Here is a 20,212-nt window from a genome sequence, read left to right on the forward strand (position 1 = left end):
GAGTTGTCCTCAAGATGTAGAACAGGTTGCGTTGTATTAGCAGTTAAACATGTAATGAATTTCGTAATATCTCTCCCTTTGTTTGCAGAATATGAAATAACTGATGCAGTTATAATACGTAAATATTTTTTGCAGCTCTTGGCGGTGAAACCATAACGTTCTTCTTAAAAGATTGATGATCGCTTATACATCAGTCTGGACAGAGCTGAGTTACATGTGGGACGATAGACACAGAACGAACAACGAATTTTACCCAGAAATATTCAGTTGGTCGCAACTAAAACCCTGATATTAATATTGTGATGTAAAATTTTAGTTTCACTAATTTCACTATTAGACTTAGCATAATCGTTGCTAGTTAATCAGTTACGACAGCATCACTTCCTTCTACGCTTAGCTTCAGATAGCGTGTGTGGAGAAAATTTGTGACCTCTTTGATATGATGTTTTGAACAGTAATCATGGGATTGTGTGCTTCTGTAACGGTTATTCAAATATAACAAACCAGAACTACATAGATACTGTTAGTCTATAGGCGTGATATTTGCTTTCAGCGAGTCTCCGGGATTTCAGCGAGCAGCATAAACGCCATGGTCGTGCCTGCTTTTGAAGAAGTGCTCGACTCCATTGGATCAAGAGGAAAATTTCAGACGAGGCTCAACATCGTCTTCAATTTCATCGGCCCATGTGTGAACCTAATAAGCGTAAATGTTTTCTATCTTGCAATGCAGACTCCTGATCACTGGTGCCACGTTCCTGGCAGAAAAAGTGCCAACATGTCGCTGGAGGAGTGGAAAAATCTCACAATCCCTAAGTAAGACTTACATAAAAATTTATGTAATTGATAGATGTACATATTTCTTATGTGAGACATACTTGATACCTTAAAATTGCCATTTTCCGTGTGGCCAAATAGTAGTACATTACGTGCAGTAATGTAATGTGATGTTTTTACAACCGTGGTCGTAAAAGTTGGGCTAAAATTTTAGTACCTTTGCTCGAGTATATTCAGTAAGTGTCCTAGTAGTCTGCCACCACAAGTTAGTAGTACTTTTTGTAGGAAGACTTTCCAGTTTCTCAACGACGTTCTTGTCAGGCGATACAGTTGTTAATCTGCTGGATACACATTCGGAAAACGCAGAATAAAGATAGTGGTACAAACATCCAGATTCAAGTTTTCCGGCTTCTCCGGAAAAGTGCAAATGAATGTCATTATGACTCTTTCGACACACACGAACTGCTTTCCTAATGAATCTGAGCTGGTACCTTTACTATGAGACGTACAACATTGGAGGATAAATTCTGAAGTATATAAAGACTATTGATATCACTTTCCGATTAACTTGTTTCTTTATATTGAATCATGGCCGTTTAACATCTCAAAATACCATACACACATACTGTAAAGTGTCTGCTTCCACCTCGACACATTCCATCCACAGATTAACATGGCTCTATACTGTCTAATCCAGACACTCGTGTTGACACACTGTTATTGATGTTGTGCTGTCTGGTGTAGCGCTTTGGCTTGTCATGAGGCGTGATAGTTGTTGCAAGAGCTCTTAGGTTTGCAACGGCCACTCAAACACATGCTGCATGAATTCGCTATGACTTAAGCGTGGTTTCGCTCAGTAAGTAGTCTGTATTGTCTTGGTTCTGCTGAATTGTGTGGTCGTCAATGGATTTCTCATCATGTTGATGCACACCTGTTGGCGAGAGTGCTACATGCTATTGGTTTAGGTAAAGCACTGAAAATATAATCGCTCACAGTCATGTAGGTTAAATTAATTTTCCAATGTTGCGATTACGCACAGTGAAACCTTCAGATTCACTTCTCATTCTGATTTAAAATGAAACTTAGCTCTTTCTCCATGGGATTCGGTACAGCTCCAATGTGAACCAGAATAACAATGCATTCCATTACCATCCATGATCACACTATACACTAAAGTCCAGTCTCATAGGTTCAAGTCATTTAGATCCTTTGGAATCATTGTTTTGAGTTTCATTGGAAGAAATCTTTTTCTTTCGCATTCGTTTTGAATTTTGATGTTGATTAATGACTTTTAAATCTACTACTGCTGTAAAAGGACGAGTTTTCTAATTTTTTTATTCGGATATCTGGAACCTAAGAGTCTGTTTGTCTAAATCTTTCCTTGCTTTTCGCAGAATCACATACTTAAATAATCTCACCGTCTGGAATTGTCTGTACTACAGTCTCGGACTCTGTTTATTTGTAATGCGCCTCAGGAATATCTCACACTTTCCACGGACGTCACGATTATTATAACATATTATAATATTTTTCACCATATCTATCTAAGTAATTATACAGCAGATTGACGGCAAATAGAGCAGAGAAGCCAACGTATGCTACAGATCCGCTTTCACCAAATTTAATGCTGCGTGAATCACATTAATAGTTAAATTAATTTTCAGTATTTAAACGCACCTTTTGATGAGAACTGAATCATTTGTGTTCAAGAGATTTAGAATTTTGTAGACGTATGGCAGTGTCATGAAAGAAATGTCTCCAGGTGGTGGCTATGAGCATGTGGAAATTGGACAGTCAAGTTCGTGAATGATTTTAATGTCTACACTGTGACTTAATCTGTGACCGAGTCTACACCTACCACCGACAAACGCAGCTCTAAGAATCAGAAAACTAATAGTCCTTTTGGGTCTTTACGTAGCACCTAGTTATGGTGGAAGAAAACAGAGATTAGGCTAGTCCATGTGAAGTAAGTGTGGCAGTTAAAATGAAACATTAAACACGTTTCCTGGAAATCTGTGTGAAATATTTCTGTAAATCTCCTGAAAAACACCATCAAGCACAAAATGTCCGAACAGTTCTCAAAACATTATGGACTGCTACAGGGTGTCCAGAAAAGGACTCCCTGATTTCAAAATTAAATATCTCGAAAACAAAGATCGATAGAGGAATGCAGTAAACGGTATGTTTATTGTGAAAGCTGTAATAAGTTTATACAGCAGTTTGAAATAATAGTTACAAAAGCTGATAACAGATGGCGCTGTAATCGCCATACGTAATGCCTAGTATAAATAGTGATCCGAAGCCCAGAGCGATCAGTTCCACTATTGAAACGTGAAAGGAGGTTAGTGTACCGAAGGAAGAGATTAAAACCATGTACTCCATTGAACAACGCGTTTTTGTGGTGCTAGAGTACCACAGGTTAGAAGAGAGTCCTACGGCAACAAGGCGAAGTTTTCAAGCACGATTTAATGTTCCAAAAAGACCCGATGCGAAAACCATTCGTACGCTCTTCAAATAATTTCAACGAACAGGCAGCGTAACTGATGATCTAGTTGGGCTTGTCGGCCGCAAGCAAACCGAAGTTACGCCAGAAAATATCGCCACAGATTCTGGAATTATTCAGCGAAATCCAATGTCATCCGTCCGTAGAATCACATCTGAGACTGGTTTGAAGCAGAAAATACTGAGAAAGTGCCTACACATGTTTCCATTCAAAATTCAAACGCACCAGGCCATACCCGTACGAGCTGTGCAACAAAGGGTTGCCTTTGCTAATAAGATGCTCACAATGATTTATAGTGAAGGATTTGATGTTGGCTGCATCTGGTTTACAGATGAAGCACACTTCCACCTGAATGGATACGTGAATAAGCAGAACTGGCGATTTTTGGGTTCCGAAAAGCCATATTGGTGAGAAGCGAAACCCCTGTATCCTCCTAAAGTTACTATGTGGGCTGCAATATGCAGCAGAGGCAGTATTGGCCCTTTTTTCATTCGAGAAACGTCACTGGTGCACGGTACGTTGCAATTTTGGAACAATCTGTCGCCACACAGCAAGCGTTAGAGGATCGACCAGGTACTAAATGGTTTATGCAAGATGGAGCCCGACCACATCGGACCGAACAAGTGTTTCGATTTCTTGAGTAACACTTCGGGAATCGAGTCATTGCTTTGGAATATCCCAAATTTACTGGTGCAGACATGGATTGGCCTCCATATTCGCCGGATTTGACTCCCTGTGACTTTTTTTTGTGGGGCATGGTCTACCCGAAGCATCCCGCCACCCTGGACGAGCTTGAATCGGCGATCTCTGTGGCATGTGAATCCATTTCGGTTGAGACTCTGCGAACCGTAATGGCGAATTTCATTCTTCGTTTGCGCCACCTCTGTAGCGCCAATGGTGAACATTTTGAAAACATTGTGATGTCATTGTTTGCAAAGATTGTTTTCATACGATTATTTCACTTATGTATGCTGTTATGAGCTGTACACCGTACGGCGCCATCTGTTAGTTGCTTTTGTAACTATTATTTCAAACTGCTGTATAAACTTCTTACAGCTTTCACAATAAACATACCGTTTACTGCATTCCTCTATCGATCTTCGTTTTCGAGATATTTAATTTTGAAATCAGGGAGCCCTTTTCTGGAGACCTAGTATATGTACTGGTGTTTCGGTAAATAATGGTTTACATTATCTTATCAGCTCGTCCACAGTTATAAATTTGTAATGTTTGATTCAGACAAATATATATACAGAAACATTAAGCCACCGGTATCATTGGCTAGAATTTCAGTTTGGCTGTTTTCGTTATGATTAAGCCGAAAGGGAAGCGACCCATACTTATAATACCGTTATTTAAAAGTCTTGTACGGCACTTTAAACGAAAGCTTTGCTTTTGACGCAGGGAAGGAGACTCGTTCAGCAAGTGCCTGATGTACAACCAGAGTGATGACGTCGACTGGAGCAAGAAAGAACGCGTGCAGTGCCAGCACGGCTGGGACTATGACGACACGTGGTTCTCGCTGACGGTCCCTTCGCAGATGAACTGGGTCTGTGACAGCAAGCACGTCACAAATGATGTCTTGTTCTACGCACAGAATTTCGGAGTTGCTCTGGGACTGCTCTTTGGGTATATAGGCGACATGTAAGTGTTCACTCATTATCTTTAATGTGAGTCTGTAACCGATTTCTCCCTTTTACGCTCTTAAAAGACCGATATCTTATCAAGTCCCAAACTGTTAGAAGACATTGCTTGATGTACAATATTGAGTTATTAGTGAGTTATGATCCTGTTTCTATGCCTCATTCTTTTTAGATTAAAAATTCTCGTTTCATAATTAATTGTACTACTTAATAAAATAAGACTCGGGAGTACTTAAAAAAAGTGTTAAGTTTGGGCATTCCATACATACCGGTGTAAATGAAACTCCAAACTCGTAAGTTGTCTCCACGTTTTATAAGCCGGGTGGAAGTCAGATTATACACTGTTTGCCAATACCGTCAGCAATTGTGACGTTACATGCTGAAGTCAGATAAACATCGCGGTAGGATCATGAAAATGCCATGTAAATTTTCGTTCTTGTGACGGTGTCGACGCCACGATGATGTTTCAGCGTTTGCTAAAATTATGTATGATATTAATTCTGTTGTCGCTAAAAGCATCAAGCAACGTGCGGTACGGTTTAGCTGTTGGTTATGAAAGGGTTTATTATAGTCTGCGAAAGTTGGATTTGTTTCCAAGGAATTATTTCACGTTTACTTAGTGATTACTTCGAAACACCTGTCATTTTCTTGGGTCTGGCTAGACCGTGCCTCTTGGTTGCAGTCTGACTGGGTGTTTCGTCTTTTAACTCCCCGGCTTCAGCTAAGTTCGAACGTTTTCGTGCTTCAGAGTGTAATATTACATCTCGGCGTTCTGTGATCGGTATCACGCAGAAAGGGTTCGATGGCGCAGCTTCGTCCCTGCTCGGAAAAGTTTTAAACATTACACAGTCGATCAGAGGTTTTGTAGATGTTGATTTTATAAGCACTGTCGAAATGGGTGCTTTTCAACTGCCTCCTCGAAGGGCAATGCGAATTAGAAGAGACACATGTTGTGCGCTACCAAGGAGAATTATATTCGAACCACGGGGTGTTTACTGCCTGATCCAATGTATCACAGTCTCAGTGCTGACTCGACAGATACGACTGAGACGAGACCTACAGGCTCCTGAAACAAAGATACCTTTCGTAAGGTTGCGTCTAAGTTCTAACTGGTACTGTGATTTCCCCTCTGAACTATATGGCCTTCCAAAGATTCACAGGGAAGGTGGTCGTCTGAGGGTTATTGTCAATAACACTGGTGCTCCACATATCATGTAATGAAACGTGTTGCTACTTTGTTGTGCCCGCTAGCAGGTCGGTGTAGCATCATATTAAGAACTCAAGGGATTTCTTACATCGATTACAAATGGTTGAAATGGCTCTGAGCACTATGAGACTCAACTGCTGTGGTCATTAGTCCCCTAGAACTTAGAACTACTTAAACCTAACTAACCTAAGGACATCACAAACATCCATGCCCGAGGCAGGATTCGAACCTGCGACCGTAGCAGTCGCACGGTTCCGGACTGCGCGCTTAGAACCGCGAGACCACCGCGGCTGGCCATCGATTACAGAGATTGTCTTTGAACGACTCTCATGTAGTATGTTTTCATGTGCTCTGTCTCATCGCTTGCTTTCCTCTGCTTCATTCGTTATGGTTAACTGAGGCTATTTTGACATTTGTGGGCTTCCTCAAACTTTTTACTGAATGAGCAGTTGTGTGACGCAAAAGATACTGTTGAGATGGGGTAGCACTTTTTCGCGTTTTACTGCCAGTCTGTACGCGGAAGATGCTGAGGAACGCGAACTAGAGTCAGCGGCATTGAAACCTGCGTGATTTTTGACATATCTAAACACTTTTGCCGTTTGACCTCATAAAAATGAGAATTGAAATAGGATCTTCTAAAATCTTAATTAGTCCACTCGAATATTCAATTCACGATTGAAGTGGAAAAATGGTGGCGTGTTGGTGAGGAGAACGTTTGGGTTATATTGCTATACCATTTGTAGGAAGCCAACATACACTGTTTTGAACTTTCAGGCTAACACCTCTCACTAGAAGGGGTACGCCAAACCCAGATTCATAGAGTACACGTCGGCTCAGACAGTAAAAGACTTCAGCTGATATAGCCCACCTGTAAGTCACCTCTCGGCAGAATGATTATAGTGAAAGGCCAGATTCGCGTTGGGCTACTGAATCGTGGTAATTGTTGAAAATAATGCGGCGGAACCTAAGTCTACGGCGTGTTTGCCTTATGCGAGTAAGACTTCCAGCAGAGTTCGTAGTATTCTGTGGAAACATGGAGTGAGTGCATTTTTCGGCCACCATCTAAGACTAGGGTCCTGGTGACTATTGTCTACCGTATTACTTGCAGCTGTGGTAGATCACACGTTGGTTATACCATATGAACCTTCGGTGACCGGTGTATTGAGCACGAGCGTCAAGCGTCACACACACTTACTCGTACTAGAGTGAACCACATCTACTGTTGCAGAACATCTCCATCTAAAGGGACAGTGTTGCTAAGAAACCAGTGGAGATTAAATTAGCAAGTAACCTTAAAAACACCGACAGAGATTACTACTTACATTGTGCTTAGAGCACCATTTCTCTAACAGATGAAGCTTCTTCCTCGCCCAATGGTAAGTAATATTCATTATCGATGATTTCTGCCTTTGGTCGGTTTTGTTGTGAGGTGAAACAGAACACGTCGTTCGTAACGGAATGAAATAGTCACTTGGAAGGGTAGCTTCGGAAATGCTTTTACTTTACATATTACTGATCTAGAGGATAGGTTCCGAACATCCATGATGGTGTACCCAGCCGACGCTGTTACCCACAGTGTAGCATTTGAACAGTGGTAGTAATGGGACGATTGTGTTTGATGTTTCACAATGCCGGTAAGACATATGCTGCGCTGGACTGTGCGTAATCAGTACGGACTAGGCATCAGCGAATGTTATTTACGAGTAGAGAACACTTCGAATTTGCATCCAGAGGCCTCGGTCGATGTGCACTGAAAGACCTAACAGAGTTCCAAAGTGGGCAGATTGTGGGTGCCCGACTAGCTGGAGCATCAGTAACGAAGAAAGGCAACTTATTGAATGTTTCAAGAGCAACTGTTTCAACAGTCATGACAGCCTACAGAAAACATTGGAAGGGCTCAGTGGTTGAGGTGTGAGTGAAACATTGGTGGTTCCACTATCAGTCATTTAGTGACACATAAGACTATTTAAAATAGAGATAATATAGTGTTTCAACTCGCTCAATTCCCCGCGGCAGTGCTGCGGTACGGAGTCTTAGAGTGCAGATTCCAGTGACAACTGATACGGCGACAGCTCATGTTGCAGCTGAGCTCCAAGCAGCGTATTCGTGGCACAGTACTGTACCCGTGACCCTGTCAAGTGGTGGCGAGGTTTTCTCTTTGTGACTTCACTCGTTGCGTAATTAACAAGCGACTATGGCGTGGCGCTGAGTGCTCCGTACCGGAATCGACCCAGCGACCCTCACGTTCGGCGTCTTCTGGCAGAGTTCATCAACCTCTAGGTTCACAGGTGACTCATTTGGTGAGGCCGCCGTCTCTTCGTCCTCACCAGTCACCTAGATAAGTAGAACACGAAGTTTTTTCAGGGAGCATCAGGGATGGCATCTTTGTCGTTGACCTATTGGCGTGGTACCGACATCTTCTTTTGTCGATCAGCACAGCGGCTTAGTCGTTGCAGCGAAGTGTGACGTCCGCTGACTAGTCATCAGTTTGTCCATGCAGGCGACATTACTTCGTTTCTTATTTCTCTCCTCAAAGGACCCGCTCATGACTGTTTGTGAGTGTTACTTATTCGGTGTCGCGAAGTTTCAAGGACGGCGACTGACTCTTTGGTCGTTCATGTATACTTCTCTCGTTGGGCAGAAACGTGACCAATGTAGACACACGAGCTGGCTTTCCTTGTTTCACCTCTATGCTGGGGTAGTCGGACAATGTCCTGTCGTCCTCCTCCACATCGACGGATACGTCACACATGTGACTGGAGCATTGACCACTGATGTGCGTACTACGCTGGTCGTTGATCTCCTTGGAAGCATTTCACGTCTGATCACTTGTTGTTCTGTTGGTGCTGAGTGTTGCTGCACAAACTCCGCTGGTCATCGGCCTCCTTATTCGACTACTGCCTCTTCTGAATATTGTGGCTTAACGTCTCAAATTCTCTAAAATAGTCTATTCACCTAACCTGTAATAAGACTTTTTTCTGTATAATAGATTTTAATAATAATGTAAGTCTATTTTTCTGCCAGACCTCTGGTTTGTATAAACGTAAGTGACACATAATTGTTATACAAACCATAAATAGCACATAATTATTATATGTAATAATTATACATCTACACCTGGATCTGTCGTATCATGGTGGGCAGGGGGGTTGTGAGCGATCAGAACTGGAGGGAGCAGAATACTGGTTAGTACAACAGCCCCCGTGGAATTCTGCGTTATGAATTGTCACTAAAATTGCAGTTTTTAACACTTGAATATATTCCCTACAAATTGCGGTGATCTGAGCAATAAATACGCCTTCAGAAAGTTATTTCACCGTTGGAGCAAAAATGTAAGGGGCAACAGAATGATGCTGTGCTATGTAACTATTGACAATTGTTGTAAAAAAGACGCTACACAGAACCGCAGCCCGACGATCGTCATGAGTTTTGGAAGTATTTCATACAGTAGTAAGATACTTAAGATAATTACTGATAAGACACTAAAGACATGAACAGATAGTATCAGTTACTTAACATTTACAAATTTTCATAACAATGTAATCAAATCAGATATGCAGATGCAAGCTACTGTAAAATTGTATAGCACTTTCAGAGCAGTCAGTATGAGCAGAATCCACCTGCTCGACAGCATTATGGATTGATGTTATTCTTATGCCTGGCTTTAGGTATGGCCGACGGCCCCAGCAGTTCCTGTGCTATTTGGTATTGTCCTTAAGATTACACAATGTGATAGGAACAAATTAAACGTGAAAAAATCACAGAGTGAATTCCAGATCATGAAAATCATTATTTCTGCTCTTAACTTTCTCATTTCTTTAAATTTCAGCTACAACTGCCCTTTTTCAGTTAGTTGAAAATCCCAATCAGTATTTTAATTATAATGTCTAACTGGTAAAATAACCTTAACTAATTGTTAAGTTACATAGAATTAATTTCTTCTAATCTAATATTTAATCATTCAGCATTACTCCCAATATTGCATATCTAGTAATATTGTATAAAATACATATCTGTAATTCTCTCAGTTTTTTATCTCTTTCGAGGCATTTGTGTTGTTAAGTTTCTTGATCACAGTCTTCATTGATAAAGAAAAGTCTTTCATACACTTTTTATAATTCGTGATGCCCATATGGTAATGCATCTATTTTTATTTTCCAAAACATATTTTTTGTTGTCATGAAGTCTCAACATATTCTCGTTCGTTTCAACTGTGTGTGTTTCGTGTTTTTAAGTTTTTATTATATTAATCTTCTTGTACTGTTCTCTATTGTTAAACAAACAATATTTACAATCTAAGTTTATTCTATTTTTAATAATGCATTTCTTAAAGCAATTGATTTTTCTCAGTTTTATCACCAAATTGATAGACATACATATTTGCTTTCAAACCGCAAAATTTCTCCATTATTTTTCCATTGGATTCATGTTTCATGTTTCCTAAAGCTTCCATGTTTGATTGTTGATTACCACAAATGGTATTTTCAGCATAATCACTATTATCAAATTTATTAATTATCGTTTTCATGTCTTCATATATATCTTCTATTTTTGTAATGTAGATATAACCGTCCCTGCCTTCATAACACAATTCGATATATTCTGTAGTGAAAATCAAATATCAGTTCATTAGGTATATCAAGTATACTCATTCCAACAAAGACTGGTTTATTTAATGTAATTTTTGTATCATTCCTATGAGTCGCCTAAAGATTTTCATTAAAGTGGTACTTCTTTTATCGTTTGGATTTGTAGTAAGTTTATCACACTTTCTCCATTGATACTAATTTTATATCAACTCTATTTCTAATATTTTCCATTGTTATACCAAATACTTAATTTTCGTCACAATATAGAAATCATTAGCAAAATAATATTTGGCTCTAATTCTCATTTCTTATTTAAATCTATATATTGCTCCAACTGATGAAATTTAAAGACTGCTTGTATATTTGATATTTTCATTCCAAGAGGCTGATACTGTTAAAGACTTTTATAGTGTACTACAAAATCGTGTTTGACATTGAGAAAGGTCAACAACTTGCTGACTTTAATTCCTGGTACATCTTTTTGTAAGGAGTTAAAGCAAATACTACATATGTAAATCACATCATTATGTTGGATATTCTAAATCAATTAAAAATATATGCAACTTTAGCAGTATTTGATATTTCACACTGTGATATACCTCCGCTTATTACCTTTTGACTAAAATCGTACCATAATCTTGTAATTAATCAAGTGGTTACTTAATCATTTTCAACATTGCATCCCAAGTTATCCTGAAAAATTACAAACATCAGATGTTCTAACAGCAAATTTAATTTATTACATACTGGATTGTTATTTTTCGATTTAAATGATCATGATGTTGAACCTTTTTATATTTCTGTGACTAATGACATTTACACATTGTACAAACTTAAGACTTATTATCTCTTGAGTTTTCTTAAGGAGTTAACGATTTCATTTCTTTAGTTTCAAAATAAATTACTCCAATATCATCAACCTCTTTTTAAATACAATCATTATATATCTTACCAAATTTGATCCCCTACAAACAACAGAGTCTCTATAGTGTCTATTCATATATTTCACATATTAATGAATTGAAATTTGTTCAAGCTTTTGAAGTTAATGTTTCATAGATGATAATTTTTTCATATGATCTTCATCCAAAATCCTTGTAAATGATTTTGATAATAATATCTAGAAATAGTTTTTCTAAATACACAAGGAATTATTTTACTGTTGTCATTTTTACGACATATTCATTCATACATTGGGTACAAAGCGTTTGATAACCTTCTTATGTTTATTTCTGTGAAATTTAATTATCAATTGACTTCTTAGTATTACAATATTTACAAAATTTGGATTTGAAACAAGAATAATCTGGTTCTTGTTCAACATTCTCCATTCATACCAAAAAATTTATAAGAAAAGTAAAAAATTTAATAAAAAATTTATCTTTTACGAAATCCATTATAGCAATAATCAATAACAAGCTTATACATAAGAATAAGCCAATGTTTATGATAATTGAGTAAAAGAATGACCGATGCTTTAATGTAAGTCAAATTGCAAATGTCTTTGGACGTGAATGGCGTAGAAAAGAAATCAATCGAAAATATTGTAAAACATTTGAATATTTTTAGTCAAAGTGCAAGATGACTACCTAAATATGGGAGATATTTAAGAAAGTTAATAAGGAACCTGGTTTATATCCTTTAGTTATGAAATCCAAAATTCCTCTTGTAGAAAATTTCCAAATTAGATTTACAAACAAGCTCTGGCTTCAGTCTGTAAACATGGATAATATAAGATAAAAAAACCTAATAGATGTATAACGGTCACATAACTCACTTAGAAAAATCTAAAAAATTGAGAATATCATATTCAGAATTTTAATGTAGTAGTTGTTACAGGTATAGAAAGTTTATATAAAAGAAACAAAGAAGTAAATACATTATTACCTCATGTTGCTCCTTCAACAGCGAGTGCAAATTTCAGGTTGGCTTTCACTCTTTTAACATCATTTGAGAACGAATTTGAATATACTTATAATGAAATTCTAACAGAATAAAAGTATTTACCACATTATTTGTAAAAAATTTATTTTTGACATTCAAATTGTGGAGTAATGTTAAAAACTTAGTTGCAGTCCTAATTCAATAATTTTATATCAAAAACGAAAGAAATTTTAAGAATAGTTTGCTGGTATATTTATTTTCATATTTTAAATAACTACACACAAGAAAAATTGCCTTATGATACAATAAAAATGGTCACAGCAAACAGAATCTGTGTTTTCTTAATAACAATTCTACTCAATCCGTAAATAACTTTCCTTTTTACCATTTATCAATACTCCCTTTATGAAAAAGGATATTATATTTTGTTTTTACAACTGGTGATTTACTCATAAAGAGCATTTGTTATCCATAGTTTGTGCTATTAGTCCATATACTTTAGTATTTATTGTTTGTATGATTCAGTTAATTGTTGACTTTTAAAATGTTTACCCAACTAACTTTAACTTGAAATTCTAATACAAAATCTTCAGATAACATGTCTTGGATTCTTGATAACAAAGTCACAAAATTTATCTACTGACATCTGTGTTATTCCAACAACTTCATTACGAAAATTTTTATTTCCAACTAAGTCTTCTTCATGAACTACTGTTAATCTCTCAATTAACTGACTATATTATTGATCTAAACATATTTGATGGGCTTTGCAGATAATTCCTTTTAAAGCATTTGCCTTTCTTCTCAGGTGAACTTATTTCTGAATATTCTGAAGAATCTTTAGTTTTCTTCTTGAGTTAGGGAAATAATCATCAATAATTTTATATCAAATATTTCTTGCTTCTACTCGATTTTATTTAGGTTACTTACAGAATATAATGCTCCTGACTTATATAATTAGATGATCCAAAATCATTAAATTTTTCACCAATATCATCCACAGCAATCTGTGCTACAGGTACAACATACATTTATCCATCTGTTTAGTACCAAAGTATCTCCACAGAATTCAGCTGGTAATTTACCAGTATATTTAAATATACCAGCAGGTCTCAATAAAAAAAGTTTTGTCTTTACTACGATTAATATACTTCAACACTTATTCCCTAACATTTATTTCTTTAGCATCACTATCCATTACTTTTTTAACAGTGTCTGTCTTGTTTCTACATCTAGTCGCTTGTTAATACTTCTTCAACACATCCTGTATGTTCGATTCACTTAACGTATACAAACATTGTGGCCTTTTATAAGAATTAATTTGTAGTATACCTCCAAAGTCTTCTGTATAATAATGATAGCTCAGTCATTCATATTTCAGCTTCATCGCTTTCTTCAGTAGGTTTTAACGCATTATCACCTAATGTAATTCATTTTTGCTTGTTCTGTAGGATCGTTAATAGGTTGTTCTTCTTCTTTATGTTTTTCATATTAGAGTATTAGTTGTTTTTATCCAAAGCTTGAATTGTTCTTCTAATTTTCCATCTCACTTTTTATTTTGTTTAGATTTCTTAACAACTTCTGTGTCCTATTTTGCAAGCATTAATTAGATATGAAAAACATTCATTATATATTTTAATCTTTAAATTTTATGTTCATGTACTTGTTTGATGCTTGTGCTTGACAACATAATCGTTAAGAAATTCGGCATTTTAGTTGTGAATTTGGCTTCATTTGTTTTTCTAGTCATGTCTGTTGTAAAAATTCTAAATTGGTCATTCAACATTTACTATACATTTCCTTAAAATCATAAAGGTTTAAATCACTTCCAACAAACTCAAGGTAAACACAATTTAAATTTGTCTCATTTGGCTGAATGTATTTATGAAATTAAGATTATCTCAGACTATTTGTTTTGGCATTTTTAGTAAGTTTGATATAAATAAAAGGATCTGTTTCTTTATGTCTTTCTCCAGTAAAATATTCTCTACATCATTATTTTCAAGAATGAAGTCATCAAGAATTATTACTAACTTATCTTGATGTTGGTGTAATGGAATAATTTCGTCATTACCTTCAATACTATGTCTGATCTAAAGTTTTGGAGTAATTGTATAAATCATTAATTTTACCCATCTCAACCATCCAGGAACAAGAGTATAATTATCAACCATTAATGCAGTTTCTCCACAACCACTTGGTCCTAATATTGCATACTGATTATAATTTGATATAAATTTACCAGGTTTTCCTTTGTTTTCTGGAATTTTTATATTTGGTTCCCAAATTGTGATTTAGTTAAATTCATTCGAAATATCCAATAATTAACAATACAGCAGATGAAATTCGAAATATAATTACTGTTAAAATGATGTAAAAGTTAGTGTTGGATGTGTGGTTGGAATTAGTAGACAAATTGCTGGGACCAATATAAAGACTGTTGTTAACAATGTTCCTAAAATTATTCCATTCGAGTTAATTAATAAAATTTTAACTTATGTGATGGAATTTTCTTAGGCAAAATGATCTTCTTCAAAGCGAGCATATCATAGTTTCTTCAGTTCAAATAAATGCAGAATTTGGTGGACATATAATTGATGAACCACATTATCATGAGGATATTCCTATTTTGCTACTATTCATGATTTAGAAATTACTCTGACTGATGAATATGGTAGTGTCATTGATTTTAAACACGCTTGTGTAACAATTGTTTTAAAAATGTGTTAGGAAACTTCAACCTAATAAGTCACAAACAAAATCTAGAGGTATCAGTTTCTCTTATTTTCTGTAAATGATGGAAATAAATGTAATTTAACGATGAAGAGATTGAAATAAATATTGTTGATGGATGGCTTTCTTCCAAATCATGCACAGTTATGTATCAACTTCAGAAATGCTATAGCTAATGGTGAGGGATGAGCATCATATCAAAATATGGTGGGAAATTCAATACAACATTAATTGATAATTATGGGGCAAAAGTATCTTATTTTGTGTCCATACAAAAGGGAAGTAGTATTTTATCTAGAACGTAATTTAATTTCATCAAAAGCTGCTATATTTGACTTCATGAGCTACTTATAGTATACGCTTGGAAGGATGTATTCATAATAATTTAGTATACACTTCCTAAGGAAGGAAAAATTCTAATATAATCTTCAGAAATTCGTGTACCAGTTGTTAAATATCAACCAAATTACGAGTTAGAACAGCTGTAAAATATTCTGAGAAATCCCATATTTATGATATTTTTTTATGAACTACACACTGCAGAAGTTACCAGTTTGAGTGTCAAGAATAATTTTGAACTTGATATCACAACTTTCTATAACTCTGCCGAATTTGATGTGCGATATTTCATATTCATTATATTTGATACAAATTTTAACGATAATTAGTTACTTGATTCTTCATTATTCGATCACATTCATCAACAGAAGGTATACTTGAAAAACTGATATAACGAGTGATTTGAGACTTTCTCGGCGTATTCCATTCGTGAAATCTTCTCGGGTGATCAGCCGAGTAAAGGCGTCGTCTTCTCGCAACGTTTCGAAGGGTTTCGTACCCATCATCTTCAAGCGAAGTGTGGAGTTTGTGAAGGTACTACAAGGCTTTCGCCTGGATAAAGAAGATCTTCTTGTCAGCTTTGACGTCACGTCACTCTTCACACACCGCTGGAAGACTCCCTAGCGCTGCTCGAAACACGCTTTAGTGAGGACACAATAAAGCTGTTCCGGCATGTGTTAACAAACACCTACTTCAAGTGTGGAGGCAAATTTTATGAACAAGTGGATGGTGTAGCTATGGGGTCCCCCTTAGCTCCAGGCATCGCTAATCTTTACATGGAGCACTTTGAAGACATAGCCCTGGACATCACCCCATTGAAACCTAAAGCCTTTTACAGATATGTGGATGACACTTTTGTCGTGTGGCCACATGGCAGAGAGAACCTGCAAGACTTCCTGCGACATCTCAACAGCATACACAGCAACATACAATTCACCATGGAGGTGGAAGAAAACGGAAGCTTGCCCTTCCTTGACATTCTAATCAAGAGGCACCCTGATGGCACCTTGGGTCACGCTGTGTATAGGAAGAAGACACATACGGATTTATACCTTCATGCACAGAGTTGCCACCACCCAGCACAACGCAACTCAGTGCTTAACACACTTGTGCACAGGGCCAAGTCTATCTGTGATGATGACAGCCTACCTGCAGAGTTACAACACCTAAGGAAGACCTTCCGCAGCAACGGTTATAATGAGACGCAAATCTCGCGCGCCCTACACAAGAGCAGGAAGGTAGACACACCAGAAGAAGAAGATGAGACCAAATGCCTGGCATTTCTACCATACGCGGGACTGCCAACAGCCAAGATTGCCCGCATTCTGGAGAAACACAACATCAAGACAATTTTTCATGCCCCAAGTAAAATTAAGGACATACTTGGCTCAGTCGAAGACCACCTAGGACTGCAGACTCTGGGCGTATACAGTATTGAATGTGAATGTGGTACGAAATACATCGGACAAACGCAGCGCTGCATCACGCAGAGGCGCTCGGAACACATTAGAAATGTACGCCTTGGTCAGACAGAAAAATCGGCGGTAGCGGAACATAGCCTTAACGAAGGACACACCTTCCTCTTTGAGGGTACGAAGAAGCTGTGTGACGCTAAAGGATTTTGGGATTCAGTTTTCAAAGAGGCTGTAGAAATTCGGTTGAACAGCAACCTGGTCAATCGGGACACTGGTTTCCAACTCAGTACAGCGTGGAATCCCGCAATAACTAAAATTAGAAGAGAACGCTCCGGCACGAAGACGGTAGCGGCCACAGACGTATTAGGAACCGGCAGGGACTCGACGCCCGGTCCACGCCGCGAACCCCCCACCACTGGCGCGGCGGCCGATTCCGCAGGTACCTGATTGGTCGGCGCCCGGAATCAGTCACTGGTCCAGGAGCCTTAATAGGACCGCGCACACAGCATCTCGACACTTCGCTTGAAGATGATGGGTGCGAAACCCTTCGAAACGTTGCGAGAAGACGACGCCTTTACTCGGCTGATCACCCGAGAAGATTTCACGAATGATATAACGAGATTTTCCCAGAGGAAATGAAGAATGTTAATCCTCCAAATAGTTATCTCAAAGCATACCATGTATTTCTAGATTTTAAATGAGTTGTAATATTCAGATCAGACACTGTCATAACTCCACGTAATTTCATTTCAAATTATTTGATCCATGACAGTAACATGATTCATGGAGAAAATTGTTACTTTAGAAAAACGACTATGTAACTTTGCACAACCTTCCATGAAAACATTCCTGATTGTAGCCTATGTAACAATGTATGGTGATAAAATTTTAACTTTCGATGTGCAGCACAGAATACATAAAGAAAATTTTTACTTTATAAATGAATGAAAAATTTGCATTAGTTACAGAAGTGTTAGTTTCATGTTTACATTACATTTTAAAGTATTTTCAGAATGACAGACGGAATAATAACGGAAAAAGTTTAGTATGTTAATTAGAATATGATACTTCAGAGATCTCTTGTTATGTAGATAATGTTAGCACTCTTAATTTTCAAAACTCGTTAATATTTGCATGAAATCAATTTTTTGTACTCCACATATCCGTACAAAACAACATAGGTGTAGCCTGTGTAAGCCTTCTTAGGCTACTGAAGGCTCTGAATGTTTACAGTTAGTACTTGACCCACAGTATGTGGTCTCTCCATAAGATACTACTGATCTACTCGACAGTGATGGCGTCAGAGGAAATGAGATAGGGCTGTGCAGTGGCTTTTTCCTGATTATTCCAAGCATGTCCCACTTACACTTTCTATCTCCACCATTAAGTAAGCTGTTTATAACTCCATTCAGAGATGGCGCTGAAGCAACTGCCATTTACAACGGAATTGGAATATATTTCTTTTTTATCATATAATATTCTCTTTAAATCTAATTTTGAGTGTTGTAAAGGAACATTACATGTTATATACATTTCATCACTTCAACTAAAATACGAAAATGTGAACAAAGTAATTTATTTACACCCAAATTAAACTGATGAAACTAGCATTTTCATAATGAAATTGTCATTAAGATTTCAACTATATATACAAGCTGCAATCGGAAACATTTGTTCCCAGAATGCGTGGGCGAGGAGTGGGGTGGATTACAAAACAATGGGGATAATCAATCATCAATTCACTGCTGTGCGAGCTCTGCTTCCTTAATTAAAAGTGATGGGAACAGATGCAAAGGAGAATAGCTACCTTGACTTCCCGATAGACTTCGAAAAAACACAGAGCTTAGAAATGAAATAAGGAGAGTAAACTTCAAGGAAAAAGGTCTCTAATTTTCTTTCATATGGCAGGGAATGTTTTTGGACATTTAGAGAGGGAATTTTTCATTTACATTACTTCTAAGAGCACAGTTATGCAATAAAATACACTACACTGGAGAGCTTGCAAACTTTTATTATGAGTTATTCTTTGCGAAAATGACTGAAATATTTTTTCATATGTGTACCTTTTATAAAAGAAATATGATATTCATTGTCTTTCATTCAACTTTTGTATGAAAAAGTTATTGTTTTACAATATGCAAACATGATAAGAAAATGTATTCGTTTTTATTAATTTTCTAAGTAATTTATACTAAAATAGTAGTGTTTTTAAGGAAAATATCTGCAGACGTGTGTTATAGTAAAACATTTCAACTGGTCGTGGATAACTTGAGTCGGTCCTGGCGTGAGCCATGGCTGAGCCAACTGAGCCAGGAGCGATAGAAATATTCTACTCAGAGGGGAGAGCGGGTAGGTGGAAAGAATAGGTTGAACACCTCTTCGCGGTGGAAGGTTTGTCTGATGTCATAGAAGAAGAAACAGGAGTCAATTTACAAGAGATAGGGCATCCGGTAACAGAATTTATGAGAGCTTTAGAGGATTTAGGATCAAATAAGACAGGAGGCATGGATAACATTGCATAAGAATTTCTGAAGTGGTTTGGGATATGGCAACAAAACAACTATTCACTTTGGTGTGTAGAAGGTATTAGTCTAGCGACATGCCATCTGTCTTTCGGAAAAATATCATCTACACAACTCTCAAGAGTTGAGAGATCTGAGAATTATCGCAGAACCAGCTTAACGGCTCATGCGTTCTAGTTACTGATAAGAAGTACATACGGAAGAATGGAAAAGAAAACTAAAGATGTGTTAGATGACGATCAGGTTGGCTTTAGGAAAGGTAAAGGCAGCAGAGAGGCAATTCTGATGTTGCGATTGATAATGCAAGCCAGGGCTGAAGAAAAATTAAGAAACGTCCATTGGATTTGTAAACCTGGAAAAGCGTTCGACAACGTAAAATCGTCAAAGATGTTCGAAATTCTGGGTATGCAATAGGGAAATATAGTTAATATACAACAAGTAAAAGAGCCAAGACGGGATAATAACAATGGACGACAAAAAAGGAAGTGCTCGATTTAAGACTGGTATAAGACAAGGTCGTGATCTTTTGGCCCTACTGTTCATTCTGTACATCGAAGAAGCAATTATGGAAATAAAACAAATGTTGAGTAGTGGAATTAAAAT

The 20,212-nt window shown here is 37.2% G+C and overlaps 1 protein-coding gene across 1 annotated transcript in view; it reads left to right on the forward strand.

Annotated features, from left to right (window-relative positions):
• The first annotated feature begins 589 nt into the window (after positions 1-589).
• Positions 590-20,212, forward strand: part of LOC126252178 (carcinine transporter-like) — a 46,972-nt gene continuing 27,349 nt past the window's right edge. The window contains exons 1-2 of the mRNA XM_049953048.1: positions 590-813; positions 4,682-4,921. Of these exons, the coding sequence (XP_049809005.1) occupies positions 590-813; positions 4,682-4,921 (464 nt within the window). The remainder of the gene's footprint in view (positions 814-4,681; positions 4,922-20,212) is intronic.

This window comes from Schistocerca nitens, chromosome 4 (genome assembly GCF_023898315.1).
Source record: "Schistocerca nitens isolate TAMUIC-IGC-003100 chromosome 4, iqSchNite1.1, whole genome shotgun sequence".
Lineage (NCBI taxonomy): Eukaryota > Metazoa > Arthropoda > Insecta > Orthoptera > Acrididae > Schistocerca > Schistocerca nitens.